This window comes from Betta splendens, chromosome 1 (assembly GCF_900634795.4).
Source record: "Betta splendens chromosome 1, fBetSpl5.4, whole genome shotgun sequence".
Lineage (NCBI taxonomy): Eukaryota > Metazoa > Chordata > Actinopteri > Anabantiformes > Osphronemidae > Betta > Betta splendens.
The window spans coordinates 14,824,302-14,842,280 of NC_040881.3; the positions used below are offsets into that span (position 1 = coordinate 14,824,302).

The 17,979-nt window shown below is 45.0% G+C and overlaps 3 protein-coding genes across 8 annotated transcripts; 1 reads left to right on the forward strand and 2 right to left on the reverse strand.

The window, feature by feature from the left end:
* Positions 1-255: 255 nt before the first annotated feature.
* klf1 (Kruppel-like factor 1 (erythroid)) lies at positions 256-3,071 on the reverse strand. Its single transcript, XM_029162408.3, has 3 exons — positions 2,724-3,071; positions 1,497-2,325; positions 256-1,423 (listed from the first exon to the last, which is right to left on the reverse strand). The coding sequence occupies exons 1-3, from the start codon at positions 2,796-2,798 to the stop codon at positions 1,248-1,250; spliced, it is 1,080 nt and encodes a 359-aa protein (XP_029018241.1). The 5' UTR covers positions 2,799-3,071; the 3' UTR covers positions 256-1,247.
* Positions 3,072-4,530: 1,459 nt separating this feature from the next.
* c1h22orf23 (chromosome 1 C22orf23 homolog) lies at positions 4,531-6,985 on the forward strand. 3 transcript variants are annotated; one of them, XM_055511405.1, is made up of 8 exons: positions 4,531-4,783; positions 5,025-5,118; positions 5,226-5,288; positions 5,463-5,636; positions 5,732-5,860; positions 5,941-6,041; positions 6,231-6,302; positions 6,572-6,985. In XM_055511405.1, exons 2-7 carry the CDS (start codon positions 5,025-5,027, stop codon positions 6,300-6,302), a joined length of 633 nt encoding a protein of 210 aa, XP_055367380.1. In that variant the 5' UTR covers positions 4,531-4,783; the 3' UTR covers positions 6,572-6,985. The 3 variants fall into 3 exon arrangements, 2 of the variants coding, with proteins under 2 accessions (XP_055367380.1, XP_029006355.1); XR_003785932.3 differs by having other exon boundaries at positions 4,543-4,783; positions 6,231-6,356; positions 6,574-6,985; XM_029150522.3 differs by having other exon boundaries at positions 4,531-4,705; positions 6,231-6,985.
* Positions 6,528-17,972, reverse strand: micall1a (MICAL-like 1a). Of its 4 annotated transcripts, none has more exons than XM_029150440.2 (16): positions 17,830-17,972; positions 15,474-15,522; positions 13,641-13,782; positions 13,450-13,550; positions 12,295-12,422; positions 11,271-11,830; positions 11,115-11,175; positions 10,537-10,958; positions 9,697-10,094; positions 9,475-9,609; positions 9,254-9,380; positions 9,004-9,094; positions 8,672-8,745; positions 8,046-8,160; positions 7,912-7,958; positions 6,528-7,807 (listed from the first exon to the last, which is right to left on the reverse strand). In XM_029150440.2, exons 1-16 carry the CDS (start codon positions 17,970-17,972, stop codon positions 7,674-7,676), a joined length of 2,727 nt encoding a protein of 908 aa, XP_029006273.1. In that variant the 3' UTR covers positions 6,528-7,673. The 4 variants fall into 4 exon arrangements, with proteins under 4 accessions (XP_029006273.1, XP_029006284.1, XP_029006264.1 ...); XM_029150451.2 differs by having other exon boundaries at positions 9,697-10,052; positions 11,259-11,830; XM_029150431.2 differs by having other exon boundaries at positions 11,259-11,830.
* Between the last annotated feature and the right edge of the window lie 7 nt (positions 17,973-17,979).

Genomic DNA, 17,979 nt, shown 5'->3' on the forward strand with positions numbered 1-17,979 from the left:
GATTACAGTAGAACAAGTCGAGATCCATTCATCCATCCACCTAATCTATCTGCAGGCACAATGGCCGACACGGTGACAGTCTGCCACCTACAGGCCAAAGGCTGACACTGCAGCTTGTATCTACATTTAAGTGGACTATGAGACTGGAATCTTGGAGTTTTTGGGAAGAACTCATTGACGGAGTTTAACACAGAGACAAACAGACCTTCACACAGTGATGTGATGCTTAAATAAATCAGTTCTTTAGAGAGTCCGTTTACATCATTTGACATCTTTAATGGAAGAATGACTTTCATACAAATAATTAAAATCTTTTAAAGTACTTTGGACAATATAAAAATTTATACAATAAAATATTATCTTCTGTCAATATAAAACATATTAATAAATATGTATCACTTTAGACCATAAGAAACAGAGAGGCAAATTATTTACAGCTTTAAGTTTTGTATGAAACAACAAAAACACAATATCATAATATTGTAGCTACAATCATTATCACCATAGTAGTTCTTACATGTATAGTTAAGCGGCCATGCTAACTGAGCCATTATAACCTCTGTGACACAAATTCCTTTTATAGGACTGTTAGTGTTTAGGTCTACGTGACCTCTGTGTGTACAGTGTTTTTTCCTGAGTGGCTCCTAGTGCAATAAGTAAGCTATTTGTACATGATGGTTGCCCAGATACTACTGAGGTTAAAGCCTGGGATGAACTGCCCCATATTTAAGTATCAGTTTAAATAAAAACATTGGCACATTAAAGAAGTGTATGAAGGAAAGGAAACTGTGATGACTGGTGCATGGCTCACTCCTCACCTGGTCCTAAAGACAAAGGTGCAAGCCTTTGTATCAAGCCATGATACACTGAGCTGTTTTACACATGTAGTATTGTGGGTAATGTAGGCACCATGCTGCATCTATTCTAAATCATCTATTTATTTACAGCAGTCAGTGCAACACTAGACTGGTCTCATTAGAATCTTGTTAGGTGAGTTGTAAATATCTTTAACAGTGCATATCAATCAATCCTTTAAAACATTTGATTGATTGATTGTTTTGATGTTGTGTGTGCATGTGTGTGTGTGTGTGTGCGTGTGTGTGTGTGTGTGTGTGTGTGTGTGTGTGTGTGTGTGTGTGTGTGTGTCTGTGTGTGTGTGTGCGTGCGTGCATGTGTGTGTGTGTGTGTGTGTGTGTGTGTGTGTGTGTGTGTGTGTGTGTGTGTGTGTGTGTTTGTGTGCGTGGGCCTCAGTTGTGTCTCTTCATGTGCAGAGCCAGGTGGTCGGAGCGGGAGAACGCCCTCTGACACAGCAGACACTCGTACGGCTTCTGGCCCGTGTGCTTGCGGTAGTGGCGCGTCAGCTCGTCCGAGCGGGCGAACTTCCAGCTGCAGCCCTCCCATGAACAGTGGTAGGGTTTCTCTCCTGGAGAAGAAACAACAAACGCCTAGGTGAACGACTGCTTGGATGGTGCGAACAGACCTGTGGCGCTCATTACCTGTGTGGGTGCGGAGGTGAGCTTTGAGGTGGGAGCTCTTGGTGTAGGTTTTGCTGCAACCGGGGTAGTCACAGCTGTGGATGGCTGGCCTCTTTTTCCCTGTGGCCCTTCGGCCGCGCTTCCCTTCCACCCCAGCAGGGGGCAGCGGGGGCCCGATCAGCAGGGGCTGCTGGTGAAGGGGAAGATGGCCCGGGGCCTGGCTCGATATGTAGTCACTGAAGAGGCTGGTGTTGTGGTTAAAGTGGGGCATGTAGCTGTAGTGTCTGGGATCAGGGGGCATGAACCTGCTGTTGGGGTATGTCACAGGGGTGGGCTGCTGCTGCTGGGGATAGTAGGGGTTAAAGTCCCAGGGCACGGCCTTACTCTGGCCTCCTCTGCCGCCTTGGGGGAAGCTGAACTGCTCCACGCTGGGCAGAGTCGGAAGCGAAGCTGGAGCCGTGTAGTCGTCAGCGTAAGCGTGATGGTACAGCTCCGTCTGGAGCGTCGCCGCGTTTCCCGGAGGGGCCATCAGCTCGGCCACGAGGCCGCCGCCGCTCGCCTGCACGTGCTCCTGCCCGGGCTGGGCCTCAAACGCGCCCGGCTCCCGGTACGCCGAGGTCGGATCGAGCCGCGCGAGCTGCTGGTCGCCGCTGTCCAGAGAGGGGTTGAGGTCGGGCGAGGGGCTGCTCCAGTCGGACAACAGGAACTCGATGTCCCAGGACGCCTCGCTGTCGTCATCCAGCAGCTCCTCGGCCGCTTGCTGTGAGACGCGCAGCTGCTCGGAGCCGCTCGGCGACAGCTTGCTGCTCAGAGAGTCCAGGGGAAGAGAGCCGCGCTCAGACTTCCACTCCTGCACAGTTCGGAGGATTATTAGAAGACATATTCATTCATTCATTTATTTTTTTGTGAGTTCCGTCTGCAGGAGTAAACTGCACCTGACAACTGAAGACGCAAGTGCCAACAAGAACAGCACTTTGCATCAACTCTTTGCAGTCATCACCGGAATGACTAAAATACTATGACTACATACTAAGCTGCAAAATAATAACTTGACCCAAGCTACAACGCTGACCTTTTAACCCCTTAAATGCTGAGCTGTTCCCAAATATAAAAGCAGCTCAAATGCAAATTATTTGCAGTCACAGCTCCCACTTTGTGAAACAGACTTCTCAAAGTGGTTGAGTCTGTCATGTCGCATGCACACAAATGAATATGTGATTTGATAGAAAAAGTCAACCTGACACTTACTTTCATATTGTCACTGGAGTGAGCGAGGCTGGAGAAGGAGCTGAAGGACGGGAGCACAGCCTGCGTAACAGCCATCAAGCGCTTTGACGTCCGTCGACAGTGTTGGCAGCAACTGTTTCTTTTTTTTTTGTTTTCGTTTATACTTTTAGCGTTTTTACATCCCAATCTTACCCTCAGCTAGCATCAAGTCAAACCCCAGCTGACCCGGCCTCTGACCCCAGTTACAGTCCACGGAAACAGCTTCTTGACGCTACTGTGTCCTTCCCTCCATGCCCCCACGTGCTATCTCTCCCTCCTCGCTCGCGTCTATCTCTAAAGCTGCAGGTCTGACTTCAAATCTCTCTCTTTCATGCAGGTTTTGACCGTTAGGAGGTGGAGCGTGGATTACGAGCTACTTAGCATGCTTCTTTTTTTTAATCCCTTGAGATTGATCACTTACAAACACAAATGAACTCTATTATTATCTCACCTCAACCCACTGTTTTCCTGTTCTGTGGCATTGACTACAGGACAGTGAAGCTTGTGTTGACATCTGCATTTGATGAGACAAATGAGCTCAGTAAGACTTAATTCTAATCCTTGAGCATCAAGCAAGTTATTGCAGAAAATATGTTTTCAATCTAAAGCACTCACAATCCCAGACATATGATGTAGTAAGAATAAAAAAAACAAAACAAGAGATGCTATAAACAAGCATACAACTCATTGCTTATTGTGAAATGACAGGCCATTAAATGAAGCATGCTTTGGTACAGAACAGTTGTTTTTTACAGTATACAAAAGATGTTTACTTTTTACATTGTAATATATTGTAAAGTGTTCAGCATAAAATATGAATGAAGAATAAAATTCAGGAATATGTAGAATGATAATATTTACATAAATAGTGATATAATGTTATGGACATTCATGGTTGCTTATTAATACAATATTATTAATAAACAATAATAACAGTGAGCACATACTTAAACACAACCAGGAGCAAACATTCCTGTTCATGTTTAATTATTCTTGAGACATTACTTCTAATAGTGCTAATCCAAATGCAGCTGTACACAGGTTGCTCTCTGTCTTCCTGGTGAAGACATGCAGCTCGAGCTTCTGAGAAGATCTGTGTGTGAAAGGTGATTATAGTTTGGCTGCTGTTTATCTGTTGCGTAGGGCCGCTGTCTTCGCACAGATAATGGACGTCTGACTGCTGCTGATCTAAGATGACCAGCCCGCCACTGATAAAGACGCTCTTACTCTGAATGAATACACGGGCAGAAAGCTGTCGCTTCCTAAACTTAAACACATCACGGACAGTAGCCTGCTTTTAAAATAATGTATGGTTACGTCTACACAAAATAAACTAACTTTATATGTACGTATATATGATACTAATCAATCAACCTTGTGCTGTATTTAGTCATAACCTCTGCTATTTACAAATGTGTTTATATAACAAATGCTATTTATTATTTTGTTAAGTGATCACCTTGTTTATACATTTTATCTGCTGGCATCAAGTGAAAATATCACTATTACTATTTATTGATATGCGTAGTCCAGAGTCTGAAATAATAAATATTTTGGTATGTATCTTTCACAAACAAAACATGTACGAATAATACAAATAGTAATTAAGTAGCAGTAAATACTGTAGTAATAGTGGCGGAAACGTCTCACTAATATAATTATCTTTGGCGCCATCTAGAGGCCATGCGTTTACAGCGCAGCTCGTTCTTCACTAGAACCATCAAGTGAAAATAACAGCGCAACCCAATACATCGCCTTGTAGTAGGGTGTCGATAAAAGGCAAATGCGCTTCATAATCCATCCATGAATCTAATCTAATAATTAGTTCACAAATAACGGATGTTGAAATTATACCGAATCAGCGTTTACATAACTTTGTTTGGCTGCTTGGTTGTCGTGGCAACGTGTCCGGCGTCCTGAAGGACATGCTTTTCTCTGGCGTCCGATGAGCTAGAAGTGTCTCAGTAGGTTCTTGTGATCCTTTGTGAACCCACGCAGCGCCTTCCTCTCTGTGAAGTCAGCTTCAGAGCTGTTATTGTACAGTAAGTCATTTACCAGCGCCAGCGAATGGAGACACAGTAAGCTAAGCTATGCTAACTCTGCCTCCACTCTGACCAGAGTACTGTGACGTTTAGTGGCACACTCGGACTTCTGGTTTTTATCAATTAATATTAGTTGCATCTAAACATTTTCAGTCGAATAAAGCTCCCCGAATGAGTAGTGAAACGTTTCTAGTTAAAAGTACAAAAGTAAATGAAGTTGTGTGTGTGTTTCACGTTGCAGATGGAGACTTCCTCACAGGCCAGAGGCGGCGGGGGGCTGTGGAATAAGCCCAGGGCGGCCCAGTACAGCAAGGAGACTCAGGACATGCTGAGATGTAAGATAATGACTTCTGTGCACAGACACAGGAGACGGCTGTGTGCATGCGGATGCAGTTCTACAGGATCTCGCTGTGTTTTAACCGTACTCTGTCCTTGTGTTCAGTGATGATGCAGGAGTCAAGGCTCACCACCCTCCAAAGGAAGCAGATCAATGAATGCCTGAAGAGTAAGTTGGAGGCTTTTGGATGAGTTTAAATCTACTTAAATGAAGTGCAATCTAAATGTGAACACAGCTGACTAGATAGTGGAAGTATTGTGGCCATAGAGTAGCAGTCTCAAAGTACTTGCTAGTGCTGCACTACACCAGGTGTAAAAGCATATTAAACTGTTTTCCTTACAGATGGAGCAGCTTTGCCACTGACCCCTGATCCCACACCATCATCTACGCCCCCTGCGCCTAAAAGCCGTAAATCGGTCCAGGTACGCCTGCCAGGCAAGCCTCAGAGACGCAGCGCTGAGTCCTGTCGCTCCGGGAACAGTTACACCAGAGATAGGTTCCATCCTGGTCCTACACGTATGTCCTGCTTCTTCACTGCAAGCTTTTATTATTACTGCTACATATGAATACATTTGTATCGTTTCAAGGCTTTTTCCCTTATTTCACCCAAGGTGACCTGGAGAAAGAAAAGAAGAGGCTTCAGAGTATTCTGTCAAATGGGCATGATAAACCTCCATCTCCAACAAATGCTGCATATCAGAGCCCAGAGGTGTCAGAAGACAGGGACCGGTATCAGGAGGGTAAACGTGACGGCAGGCTGATGAAAGACTGAAAATACTGCTGTAACTGTATACATTAGTGACAGTTTTTTCCTTTGAAGTTTTGGATGAGATAGAGGAAAGAAGGCAGTTTCTGGCAGACATGGCCTCTCTGGGTCAGGAGAAGAAATACATCAACATCATCAACACGGAGATATCGCAGGTAATCAGCTCAACTGACTGATCATGTATGAATAATTTGTTTAGCTTGACGGTCCTAGTTTATTTAGAGTATCAAACTCAGATGTTAAATACACAGTAGGACCACTTTCAAATTCCTAACATATTGACAAAGTTTATTGTCTCTGAAATTCTTGTATATTTAAATTTCTGTTTCATGACTCAACACCAGAAAATCAGAGAACTGGAGATGCTGGACAACTGCTCGAAGAAGAATGCACCTGCACCCGAGAGAAAAGAGTAGAGGGAAGAGCAGATGACACGACAACATGTGGAAAAACAATCAAGACTGTGACTTGTGATTATATTAGTTATATAATAGTATATCAATAGTAGTATATTCTGACAAGCATTGGCAGACTCCCGATACAAGCCATGTTTCACATATCTAGAAAAATGATGCCTGATCCACTGCTTCAAATGTGATGAGTGATGGAAGCATAAAATTAGACAAACTAGTTGAATTAACTTGCCTTCAGGTGTCAGTATTTGATATAATCCTTCTGTTGTTTTAGGACAATGTGCAGAGCTAGAAAAGCCCTTGGGTTGAGCTGGACAGGAAAAGAAAGACACACAGCAGAAGCCCAGACATATAAGAGACACTACAATACATGATGAACCAAGTTCAAAATAAGTAAACAATAAACACTTAATTAGTCACACGCTCATCCACATAAGCAATTAAATACATGGCACTTATACAAACATACAATGTGAATATACACACTAGCCTATCAGCTTTCAATGCAACACAAGAAACACAGAGAGGCGAAGTAAAGTATGAATTCTTAATTGCATATTGAACTGGCTGCAACTGTTTCGAGTGTGCGTTTTGTTCCATTTGTTAAAATACCGTTTCAGCATTTTGTCATATTTATCACTGCATGTGACCTGCCATCCTAATAAAAATGTTCTCTCTTCCTAAAATTAGAGTCTCCAGTCACACCTATTTATAAAAAAAAATGTATATGCATGTATGTAGATACACACACATTTTTTTTACCCTATCACAGAGAAAACTAAAGGAGGAAACAACACACAGTCGTTAAATAGCAGCTAGATGAGCTCATGTGTCCAGAGTTTGTTTTCTGCAGCGTAGCTTTAAACAACCTTTACTCCAGACTTGAACCAGACGGACACCAAACCTTCTGAGACGTTCATCTGCAAAGTTGACTACCAGGAGCAGACCAGGGGTGGTGCATATACACATAATAGCATGCAGCCAACTTCTATCAAGGCAAATGGAGGAATCGCACCTTTTGCTGATAATCCTCTACAAAGAGAGTGGCCGTGTGCATTGAAGCACGAAGAAAAAAAATAGGTGCAGGGATTCAGAAAGCTACTCTCTACACGAGCTTGACGGTTCAGAGAGCTTGTAAAAATACATTAGCTCTTAAAGCACTTGAGTTGTTTTACACAAATGCAACAGAAAGAGACTTTTTGGAGAAGCATCAAGTAAGATGTAGGTTTGCTCTTGAAATCATTTACACCACAGTCACAAACATGAGGTCACTGGAACATATTGACCTGATGAATTTCTTTTCTCACATCCCTCTTTCTTTTCCTTACTCCTGGTGAAACAGACTTACATCCTCTCGGCGTGTGTCACTGTGGGTCAGCTTTTGTCCTTGCTGGGGCTGTGGCCTTTGGCTGCTTCTCCTTTATGGCTCAGCCGCTTGAGCGCCTTCATGGGTTTGAACTTTGTCCCCTTTTTCTTCTGCTGGTCACTGTCTGGGTCCTTATGAAAGTCTGATAAAACAAAGAAAATGAAGTCAGAATTCACATGGGTTCTAAAGTGAACTTGTTTAGCCACTGCTCTCATCTGTAGCAAGGACACCTCTTCCTTAGCTTACCCTTTTTCTTTAGCATGGCTTCCATAAGTTTATCCTCCTCTTCTTCCCTGTGAGGACCAGGAACACACTGTCACACTTATTCATACATTTCCAGAGCTTGCAGAGATCCACAGTAGACACCATGTATTTATTACCTCTGTCTGTCCTGGTCCATGCTGTTGACGATTTGGTTGCGCTGTTCAATGATGGTAACCAGCTCCGCCATTAGCTCCTTTTCTCTGTTCTTGTCCTCCTCTGTCCAGTCTTTCTCTGATACAGAACAACAAAAGGGAGTTTCATTGTTCTACCATCTACTATCTGAATTAGCCAAGTAATTAATATGCTCATATCAAAGCACTTAGGAGTTGTTCAGGATGTTTATAAATTACGCAGGAAACCGTGCTGAAATAACTGAAACCCATACATGTGCGTCCTATCTGAACTACCATCCTATCTGGGAAGATGTGGTCAGCTTGTGGTGTCTAGATCTTTTTGTTCCACCACTGGCATACATTATTCATAGTGAAGCTGGTGTCATAAGATCAGTTGCACAATTTAAAATGAAGACTGAACTCACGCTTTGTGAGTGTCTGTAAGAAATAAGGGGTAAGGGTCAGTGAAGATCAAGTCAAATGAGGTCACTTTCCATTTAAGAATGCTTTTGTTCCAATAAACAGTAGTTACAGTAGTATTTATGCTTAATGTGATTTGTGTGTTAAAATGTAACACGATGACAGACACAGTTGTTGGGCTGTTTCTGTGTAACCTGGTGTAAACACACCTGGTTTGTTGAGCAGGCACCTCAGCTCATACTCCACATCAGCCTGCCTCTCCTCCAGGTTCTGCTGCTTCGCCCTGCAGTGACACATACATTATTAGCTTTATAACAAAATACTATGCACACAGTATATTTGTAAGAATGCCGCAAATGGCCAAGTCTGACTAGATTCTACTGGAGGATTGCTTTAAACAAGGGTGTTTTTTATTACTTCAACCTCTCCAGTGTGAATGTTGCAGGAATAATTCCGACTGAATCAAAGATTGCAAAGATATATATGAACAAAGGGGAATCAAAGCACAGCGATTGAAACATCTGCCTGCAAACGTACGTACGTGTAAACCAGCTCAGCTTCCCTTCGGACCAACAGATGTTTCTCATGGATCAGAGTGAACCATTCCACCAACAAGCGTTCCTCGTCCTCATCTATAAAAAAATAAACAATTTTTTGTCTAAGTGATTGTTGGTAGACTTTTAATCTAATCACTTACTAGTGCACAGATTGTGAAAATGGTTTCATGATTTTTAAGTTATTCAAAAAGAATGCCAATGTGGAAGACAAAATAAAACTGTGATGTGATATACCATTAGGATCGTCTCTCAGCTTCTTTTCCAGCTCCACTCCCCTGTGCTCCAGCTCATCCAGATGTTTCTCCAGCTGACTCATCTCCCCGTGGATGTCCTCTACCGGGATGTACTGGTCTGACTGCACCTGTACAGAGGGTTGAGGAGGGTGGATCATTTGAGTCATCTGTCCTCTCTGTGCATTTCTATTTTGAAACACAATGTGCGTTTAGTTTTTATACTTTGCGTTTTATAAGCGGAAAGCCGTGGCCAGGGGCTGGGGGTCTGGCGGGACGAGGGCCTTTTGTTGGCTTGGTTTTGGAATTAGCAGGAGATGGGGAAGCTTTCCTGTTGAATGGATTCTCCTTGCAGATCCTCTAAAATGTGAAGAGAGACGCAGCTAGAACATAAATTGTATATTTTATTAATTCGTGTTGAGTTTTAGGTGTAATTGGCCCAGCTACCTTATTGTTAGATTTGCTGGCCTCTGTGACCAGCGGGCTGGGGTTTGTTGGGGGCCGTGGGGGAGGAGACCTGGCCCATTTCTTCTCTGAGCTGCGACTGCTTTGTGGGGTGGCGGGAGCTGAGCTGGCGTTTGATGGCATGGGAGACGGGTAGGGGCTTAGGGAAGACTGAGGCAGACGCTCGGAGGAGGAGGAGGAAGGAGAAGGTGAGGCCCCAGAGTCACATGGCGAACAGATGGAAGGCTCCGAGATGCTTTTGGTGAAGGCGCTGTCCTGGTCGCCGCTGGCACCGCTGCTTAAGCAGGGTTTGGAGGAGCTGTGGTCTGAGCCGGAAGACAAACTCTCTGTGCTCAGAGCTGGAGAAGGAGAGCAAGAGGAGGGCTGAGAGCAAGGGAGGACTGGAAAGTGGGTTTAAGGTTTAGGTCAGCAGAGGTGAAACAGGAATAAAAGTAGTTGGGGCAAATTAAAAAGAAGGGAGGATTGTTATGAAGCAAAAAAAAGTAACATTTCTATGTTTCTCTACTCCAAGAAAGTTTTTTCCTAAAAGTTGCTTAATACAGAGTGAAAGAATGATGGAAATTCTTATTGATCTTCATGACATTGGTATTTGTCACGTTTGTAACCTCTAAACATCTTGCATGCCTGTCTCAAAGGTCACTAAATATACAAAATAAGTAATTAATCTAGATTAATCTTTTTCAAAATTGAAATTATTTGAAACCATGTGCTGTATATCATTTTGGCTCTAATGAACCGCATGTATGAAATGGTTCATATTAGATTCTTTGTTGCTGAAGTCTTTACTAAGAGGTGTTGGCGACAAGGGGACCAGCGACTGACCTTGGTTCCCAGCAGGTCGCTGCGGAGCCAGGGGCGCTGGACGCTTCCTTCCCATCACGCTCTCAGCACTGGCAGACTGGGATGAGCCCGCCTCGCTTGGCTGATCGCTTGTACCTGTTGCGTCAGCGGGCCGGGTGATGCTGTACCATGGGTGAGTAGCAGCCACGGCGGGTGGAACGGAGCCCCCTTCGCCGGCCTCTTCCCCCTCCACCTCCTCATTATTTTCAACGTCGTCCTCGAACGGATTGGCCGGCGGAGGAGGCGTGCTGGGTCTGGAGCCCTCCCCTTTGAGAGAGGACAGAGAGCCTGTATTGGGGGGGGTCGCAAGTCCGGGAGGGAGGGGGGCTTTCTTCTTCTTGGACTCTGACTGAACCAAGGCCAGCCAAGGTGGGTCTTTGGGTTTAGGGGTGCCAGTGGACAGGCTGGACGGTGAGATACACAGACAGGTATGGAGGTGTCATAGACAACAATACACAGCCAAGTGGAGGCATGAAGGAGCAACAACAAGTTGTAACACACGAGGAGCACGATCAAATGATGGAGGCGACACAATATGAAATGGTGGACAGAAATTATACCTGCCAGGAGACTGCGATCTTTCCCGAGGTTTGGGAGGAGTTGGGGGCTTCAGATGTTCCCCTGAGGTTTGAATTAAAATGAAGGATGCATATTAACATACAAGTTAATCTTTGTAAGAATTCATCTTAACACTGCGCACACACCGGCTACAAGGCCATCAGCTGTACGAGGCAACCGGACCCGGGGGGCAGGGCGGGGAGGAGGCGTGGGTTCAGAAGGCCTGCGGGGCGCTGGCACCGGCCGGCTGGTCCCTTCATGGTGACTGTCAGGTGTGGTGGACGGAAGGTCTCCGTTGGCCGACGCCGTTGGAGTCTCCTCCCGTTTCTCTCCCTCGTCCTCGTCGCTCTCATCAAAAGGGTTGGGAGGAGAAGAAGAACGCGTGGTCTCCTCAGCCTCCTCGCTGGCATCAGTCTCTTTGGCTTTTTCTAAAGAGCCTACGGTGCCAGAGTTATCGGTTGTCGTGTCAGTTGTTGGGCTCGCTGCAGTAGGAGTCTCTGATTGGTCACTATGACAGGGCGACGTGTGAGGATCTGTGCTCATCCTGGCAGACTGAACGGCACCATGTGGTGCCGGCGGTGGCTTCTTGCTGAGGTCTGGTCGGCCATTTTGACTTGTTAAAGCGTGACGTGAAAGGTGGTTTGAACAGACCAGCAGTCCAGAGCCGCTTCCTATTTTGTAGGATCCAGGAAGCAGAGTGCTGTGACATTCTGTGCACCTGAGCCAACAATGACAACATGGAGGACAGAAGCTTCAGTGACACATGACTCATACCGGCATACAGCTACAACAACAACGCCTGCACGAGTCACTACTAAATAAAAAAAATACACGTAATAAGATGCTATTCTGAGACTCCAGATTTGACAGCAAACGCAAATCATCCATAATCACTTAATTTTACTTATTCTACTTTTAGGTCTTAACATTTTCTTGATTTTTATTTAATGATTTCGCACCCATATGTTTAGCAACAGCAATCTAGTAACAGTAATATTACCCATGGCAGTTACCATGGCAACTTTTGAATCAACAGAGACCAAATCTCAAGGGTTAAAAAGGTTGAAAGTTAAGAGTTGGGTTTTGTTTAGAAAGTTGCTAGGGCTCCAGACCACAGTTCAACAATCTAATTCAACCGCTCAACACACCATTTTTTAAATTAATACTATTAAAAGTATTCACCTGAAGCAGTTGCGGTGGTAAAGTTTGCCATCCACCAGAAACCTTTGCACCAGGTGGACGTGTTTCTGGCAGGCGGCGCAGGTGCTGCTGAGCGTGTTGCACCAGACGGCCTGTGCCGGCTGCCTCGGCTGGACCAGGTGACCAGGATGATGTGCGCAGGGGGTGGGGGGTCAGGGAGGATGGAGAGTAATGGGGGAGGGGGACATCAAACATGGTCAGGCTTTGAGGGTGTAGATTGTTCATTCTGTTTAGCTGGCTACATCTACTGCTCACTGATATGTGGCTCATTACTGCATTTTAGTTTAATCATCATTTGACTGACAATGTTTGTCACGATATCAAAAGATACATTACACGTTAAAAAAATCAACTGATAATTAGTACTGATTTTTAGACATCTTTGAGAACAGTGAAAATGTTAGAAACAGCATATTGAAAGTCCTGGTGTGAGGATAATAAAACATTAAATAATAAAACATAGTCCATATATGTAGAAGCTTTTTCATAAGAGCTGACCTAAATGTTTTGCCTGTACATACTAACCCACCCTATCCACCCCCCCCCCTCCTCCTCCTACTGCCTGCGCTCAGAACCAGAGAGTGGAGGGGGGATCAGATGTGAGGAGGAAGAAGAACAGGAAGAGGATGAAGTGGAATGAATTTCCAGCTGAGGAGGGGAGGTGGAAAATGTGGACGAGGATGCCAGTACAGGGGAGTATGAGGATGGAGGAAAGAGGTCGGAGTCATGTGAAAGAAACAAGAGACAGGATACAGAGGCCAAAGAAGGACCACTACCTCTGTTTCTTTGGTTTCCCCCACTGTGCAACACAAATCCCATGGGAGGAAAAACCAAATCTAGAGCACATATGTGGATATTGTGGAGCTTGAACAGCAGGATGGGATTTGTATTGTACAGATCAGATGAAGTAATATCCACAAATAGCACATGCAGAGTTGCAGTATATCAGCATTTCAAGGCTTAGATACAGTGTGATAATCAAACGTCCACCATGAGCAGACTATTATTTATCTTGTCAGGGATGCAGCTTTGAGGCTTTTGGAGTTCAGAGTGGTCTAAATTTACCTAGAACATTAACACATGCATGAGAGTAAATGGTGTTTGCATCTGCTTTGTCTTCTATTTTTTTGTTCTTACCTGAGACTCAAGTGCTTTGTTGTCCAGAGGAGTTGGAGGCCTTTTCTGAGCCGGCTCATTGTGACCAACAGAACTCAGCCTCTTCATGCAAGGCGGGTTTGCTGTGGGAGGGGAAGCACACACTTCAAGCTAATTACAGCTTATGATAACAATAACAAGTCAAGTCAAACCCGGATGTATTGTGTTCCAACCTTGAGACTTGTTGTTGAAGAAGTTGTAATACTGGGAGACGTATGTGATGATGCTGAGCCTGTCAGGCACTTTCATGGACACCATGTCTTCTGGGTCCAACAGGGCAGGAATCCCCAGTTCTGTCTCAGCCACTTCAAACGCCTATAATGAGGCAGAGATGGAGAAAAAGACGGAGTGAAGAGAGCGAGGACAACAAAAAAAAGTGTGTGACATGACAATAATTCAATACAACCCCAAAGGTGGCTGCGTTGCTCAGATTAGTGTCTGAACCAAACTACGCACAAGTTCCCTAACAGCCCAAACACCAGTAGTGCAGTGTGCAATGTGACACTTCACCTCATTCACCTTAAAGTAGAAGAAATCTCTTAGACAAACAGTCTGACACAAAATAAAATACAGGCTACACACCACATTTGAGTGGCTTAATAATAATAATAATAATAATAATAATAATAATAATAATAATAATAATAATAATAATAATAATAATAATAATAATAATAATAATAATAATAATAATAATAAAATATGGTATGAAAATGGATTTTCTAGCACAGATGCAGAAATGCAGGAATGTCTGGATATTGAATGAAACAATGAACAAAACAATGAACAAAACCTGTAACATTTCACAAACCAGAGCGTTGAGTAATGTTATTCTGCTGACAAACATCAGTCAGCTGTTTGTAATGTTACCGGTAGTCCTCTGAGGAGAAGAGTTACGATAATGAAAAATTCCACTCAAGAAATGAAAGCGCTGGTTGGGTTATGCAACAGCACACGTACTGTACAACTGTAGGCAGTTACACAACAAGGACACGGGATCTGTCCAACAAATCCTACTGTACACATGAACAAACAAACTTAATGCACCAACTACAAATACAACCTCTGAAGATTATAGATGGTTTTCCTGCAATTTAATATAAAGCACTATTTGACAATCGATGCACTCGCCTGGTTGCTGATATGCCAAGACCTCATTCAGAGCTACAGATGAGGAGCAGCCACGGTGTCTGAGAGACACCATGCAGCCAAGGTTGAGCTGGATTTAAACATTTAACAAATCTATAAAATGTATACAGAAAGAAAAAAAGAAACTATAGATGGTGAATGAAGTGGGACAACGTCAGTGGAGGTGTAAACATCCGGCAGGAACTGAAGCTGACACTTAACTATGATGTCATGCAACTGAAGCAGCATTGTGTGAAGAACTGTAGTCAAACACAAGCTGGCAATCTATTCAGTATCATCATCATCATCATCACCATCATCGCCTGTATGACAGAGCTATTAGATAGTAATCCATGAACAAAGGTATTGAGCTCACATCTGGCTCCTAAACCATCAAATCAGACCTAGAGGCGTTGCACCTGCTCTGTATCAACAGGCTTAAGCACTTTTGGATATTACCAGGTGTTTCATTTATTTGAAAAAGGCAGATGACCTATTTGTTTCTGGGGCTTTCCTCAACTGCTGGGTAGAAGGAATGTAAACAGGAGAATAGGAGGGCTCAGTCAGACAGACTCTCCTGCTTCCTCTGGTGGTTTCTGGCACATGCTCATCATATGAAGAATATTCAGCCCTTTAAAGTACAAATCTACCCTAAACCCATTTGTGTTGAGATCCTATGCACCCTAAAAGCCATGATGTCATGAAGCAACGCTCCTGTGCACACAGACATTTAAAGTCACACTCCTTCACAGTTAAAGAACACAAGTGGACCAGATCAAACACCTGAAGCTGAGGCACAGTACAAGGGAGAGGGGCGGGAGTTGAGGATGCCAGTCGAACTCTGTAGCATGAAACCATGCGGCGGTTAATCCACTCACCAGTCGGTTATTCTCATAGACATTTTCTTTAGACAGTGAGCTGAAGTCTCTGAAAAGACAAGAGGAACAAGGTTAGAATCCTCCAAAGGTTGGAATGTGCACGTAGATGGTCTACAGTTACAACCTGCAACAACTTATGGTATGGTAGTCTAGGACTCTGTATTTAGCTTGCTGACCTATTTCCACTTACGTGATGAGCCATCAAAGTGCTATTATTAGCTTGACAGTGAGACAGAACCTGTGAGGTGCGAAAGACTGCCAGGACAAAGAGGGAAACGCGCTGGCACTAAACTGGAGCGATGGGTTGATAATTACAAGGCTCGGCTTTGAAGCGCTTGGAGCGAGGGAGTGAGGCCCGGCGCTCGGCAGTAAACATCCTGCAGTAAAGCTGGAAAATGTCTGAGGTGCTCCGGGATGAAAGTGTCTGTGTGCACGGGGAAACGCACGCCGACACCAGCGTGTCGGAAAATCCACAGACGCCCTGGTAAAAGCTGGCGGAGACCATGCGGAGCTCTGAAGGAGGCACAGCCCTGTGAGCGAGAGGCCCACAAAGCGGGCTCTGTCCTCCCTAATCTAGTTCCCATGGTCACAAGCGCACACAGCACCCGCTCAGGATGGCTCCGAAAACCAGGTCAGCCGTGTCAGACGGCCCTGCGGCACCTTATAAAAGCGGACTTTCACCTCTCAAACCCCGCTGTACGGGCAGCGTGGGGGCACACGGGCGCTGGGCAGCACTGGGTGACCCGAACCACAGGCTGGCTGTGAGCGGTTATTTTGAGAGAGGGGGCTGCTGCTAAGGAATGATGCATGTGTGTGCATGCGCGTGCGAGAGAGAGAGAGAGTGTTTAAAAATCCATATGATCAATTCCTGGGTAAAGTAGCACTTCTGTTAAATTCAGCGGACACAGAAATGTGCTGAAAAATGCAAAATTGGGATATTATGTGTTATTAACAGAATTATCACTGCAAGGTCGCTTTATCAACCACGCAGGAACAGATTTCTTCCTTGCCTTCCATTCTCTCCTGTGAGTGACTCTTGGGCTCAGCCGAGGCAATTAGCTTCACTGAAAAACGCCTATTGTGCGTCAGTGTCGCGCGACGGCTACAGCGTGAGACCTGATCCAGTTTGACGGGCAGAGGTCTCATCTGAGGATTAGTGACTCAGACACAGTGTCTGAGGGGATCAGAGGGAGTTAGACCGGGCCACTGGACGGACAGTGCAGTCAGGAACACAGAGCCATGGGGCAGAACTTTGAAGCGGGGTCCAGAATTCGCCCGCTTTCACGCTCCGAGCGTTCCCGCTGTGCTCTGCACTCAGGGATCCGCTGTTCCGCCTCACGGCTTTGTCCTTGAGCGACTGGCCCACTCTCTGACCGGCCGAGCGCGGTCCAATTTGGGAGAAACAATCTAGACCACCTAAGAGGTGAACAGCGTGACTAAGATGCTTATTGTCTGAACCCATTCCATCCCGCCATGTTTTTCCTCTCCGCGACCCAGGAGGAACACACATAACATGTCATTACTGGGTATTTTCCCCAAATCCCTCCAGGACAACGAGGGCCGCGGGCTCAGTCGGTGATCAAACCAGTGGTGTAATGCTGTCAGCAGCCTCTCCACCCACGGAGCAGCACCACGCAGTCCAGCTTGGGTCGAACGTGCGTGCTCAGCGTCACAACGCAAATAATGGGAACTTATCAAACCGAGTCATTTACCTAAGCTGATACACGAGGTCACTGAATAACACACAGATGAGCCATTTAGGTTAAAAAACATTTCTGTTCTTGGCCTCCACTAGAACATTAGCAGGTCATCCCTCCATCTCCACCAGTCCTCACTGTAACAGCTGCAACACAGTGGTCGAGCAGAGGTTTCTGTGCTTGATGCGTTGGTGGAAAATGCTGAGAGGAGGGTGTGTTGTTACAGTCGGAGCTGGCTTGTCAGACTGAGTTTAGCACAACACACTGGCTTCTTATTCACTGCACAACAGCCATAGAAATATTATTACTGTCGATTGTGGCAATGACAACAGAAAACGACTGAAATCGGAAACTCTTGACATGTTTTGATTCTAAAAAGGCAATTTCCACATTATCGGTCCTTTTGACCTGGTGTTCGATTAAGAATGTTTTCCCAATAAAACATACATATAAAGTTTATATCCCGGATTAAAAATGTAAAATTCTAAATCTAAGCTCGGAGGAAACGGTTATCCGACAGGCAGAGCATAAAATCAAATGAAGTCGAATGAGTTACCGCTAAGTTTAACCGCCGTCAACTGTTCAACGGCGTGTTAGATCGATGGCAGATCGAAGCTACTTAAGACCGACGTTGCATTGACGGACTTGCGTTTACTTACATGAGATCAGGTCTGAAGCGATGGATTATAGCGCAGAACGCCAACCCGTCCCGGAAGGACGCGGACATGTCCTTAACGTCCACGTCGTCGTAGTCCCCGCACTGGATCCGACACCACTCCTGCAGAGCCTTGAGCGAGCCCATCGCGCCG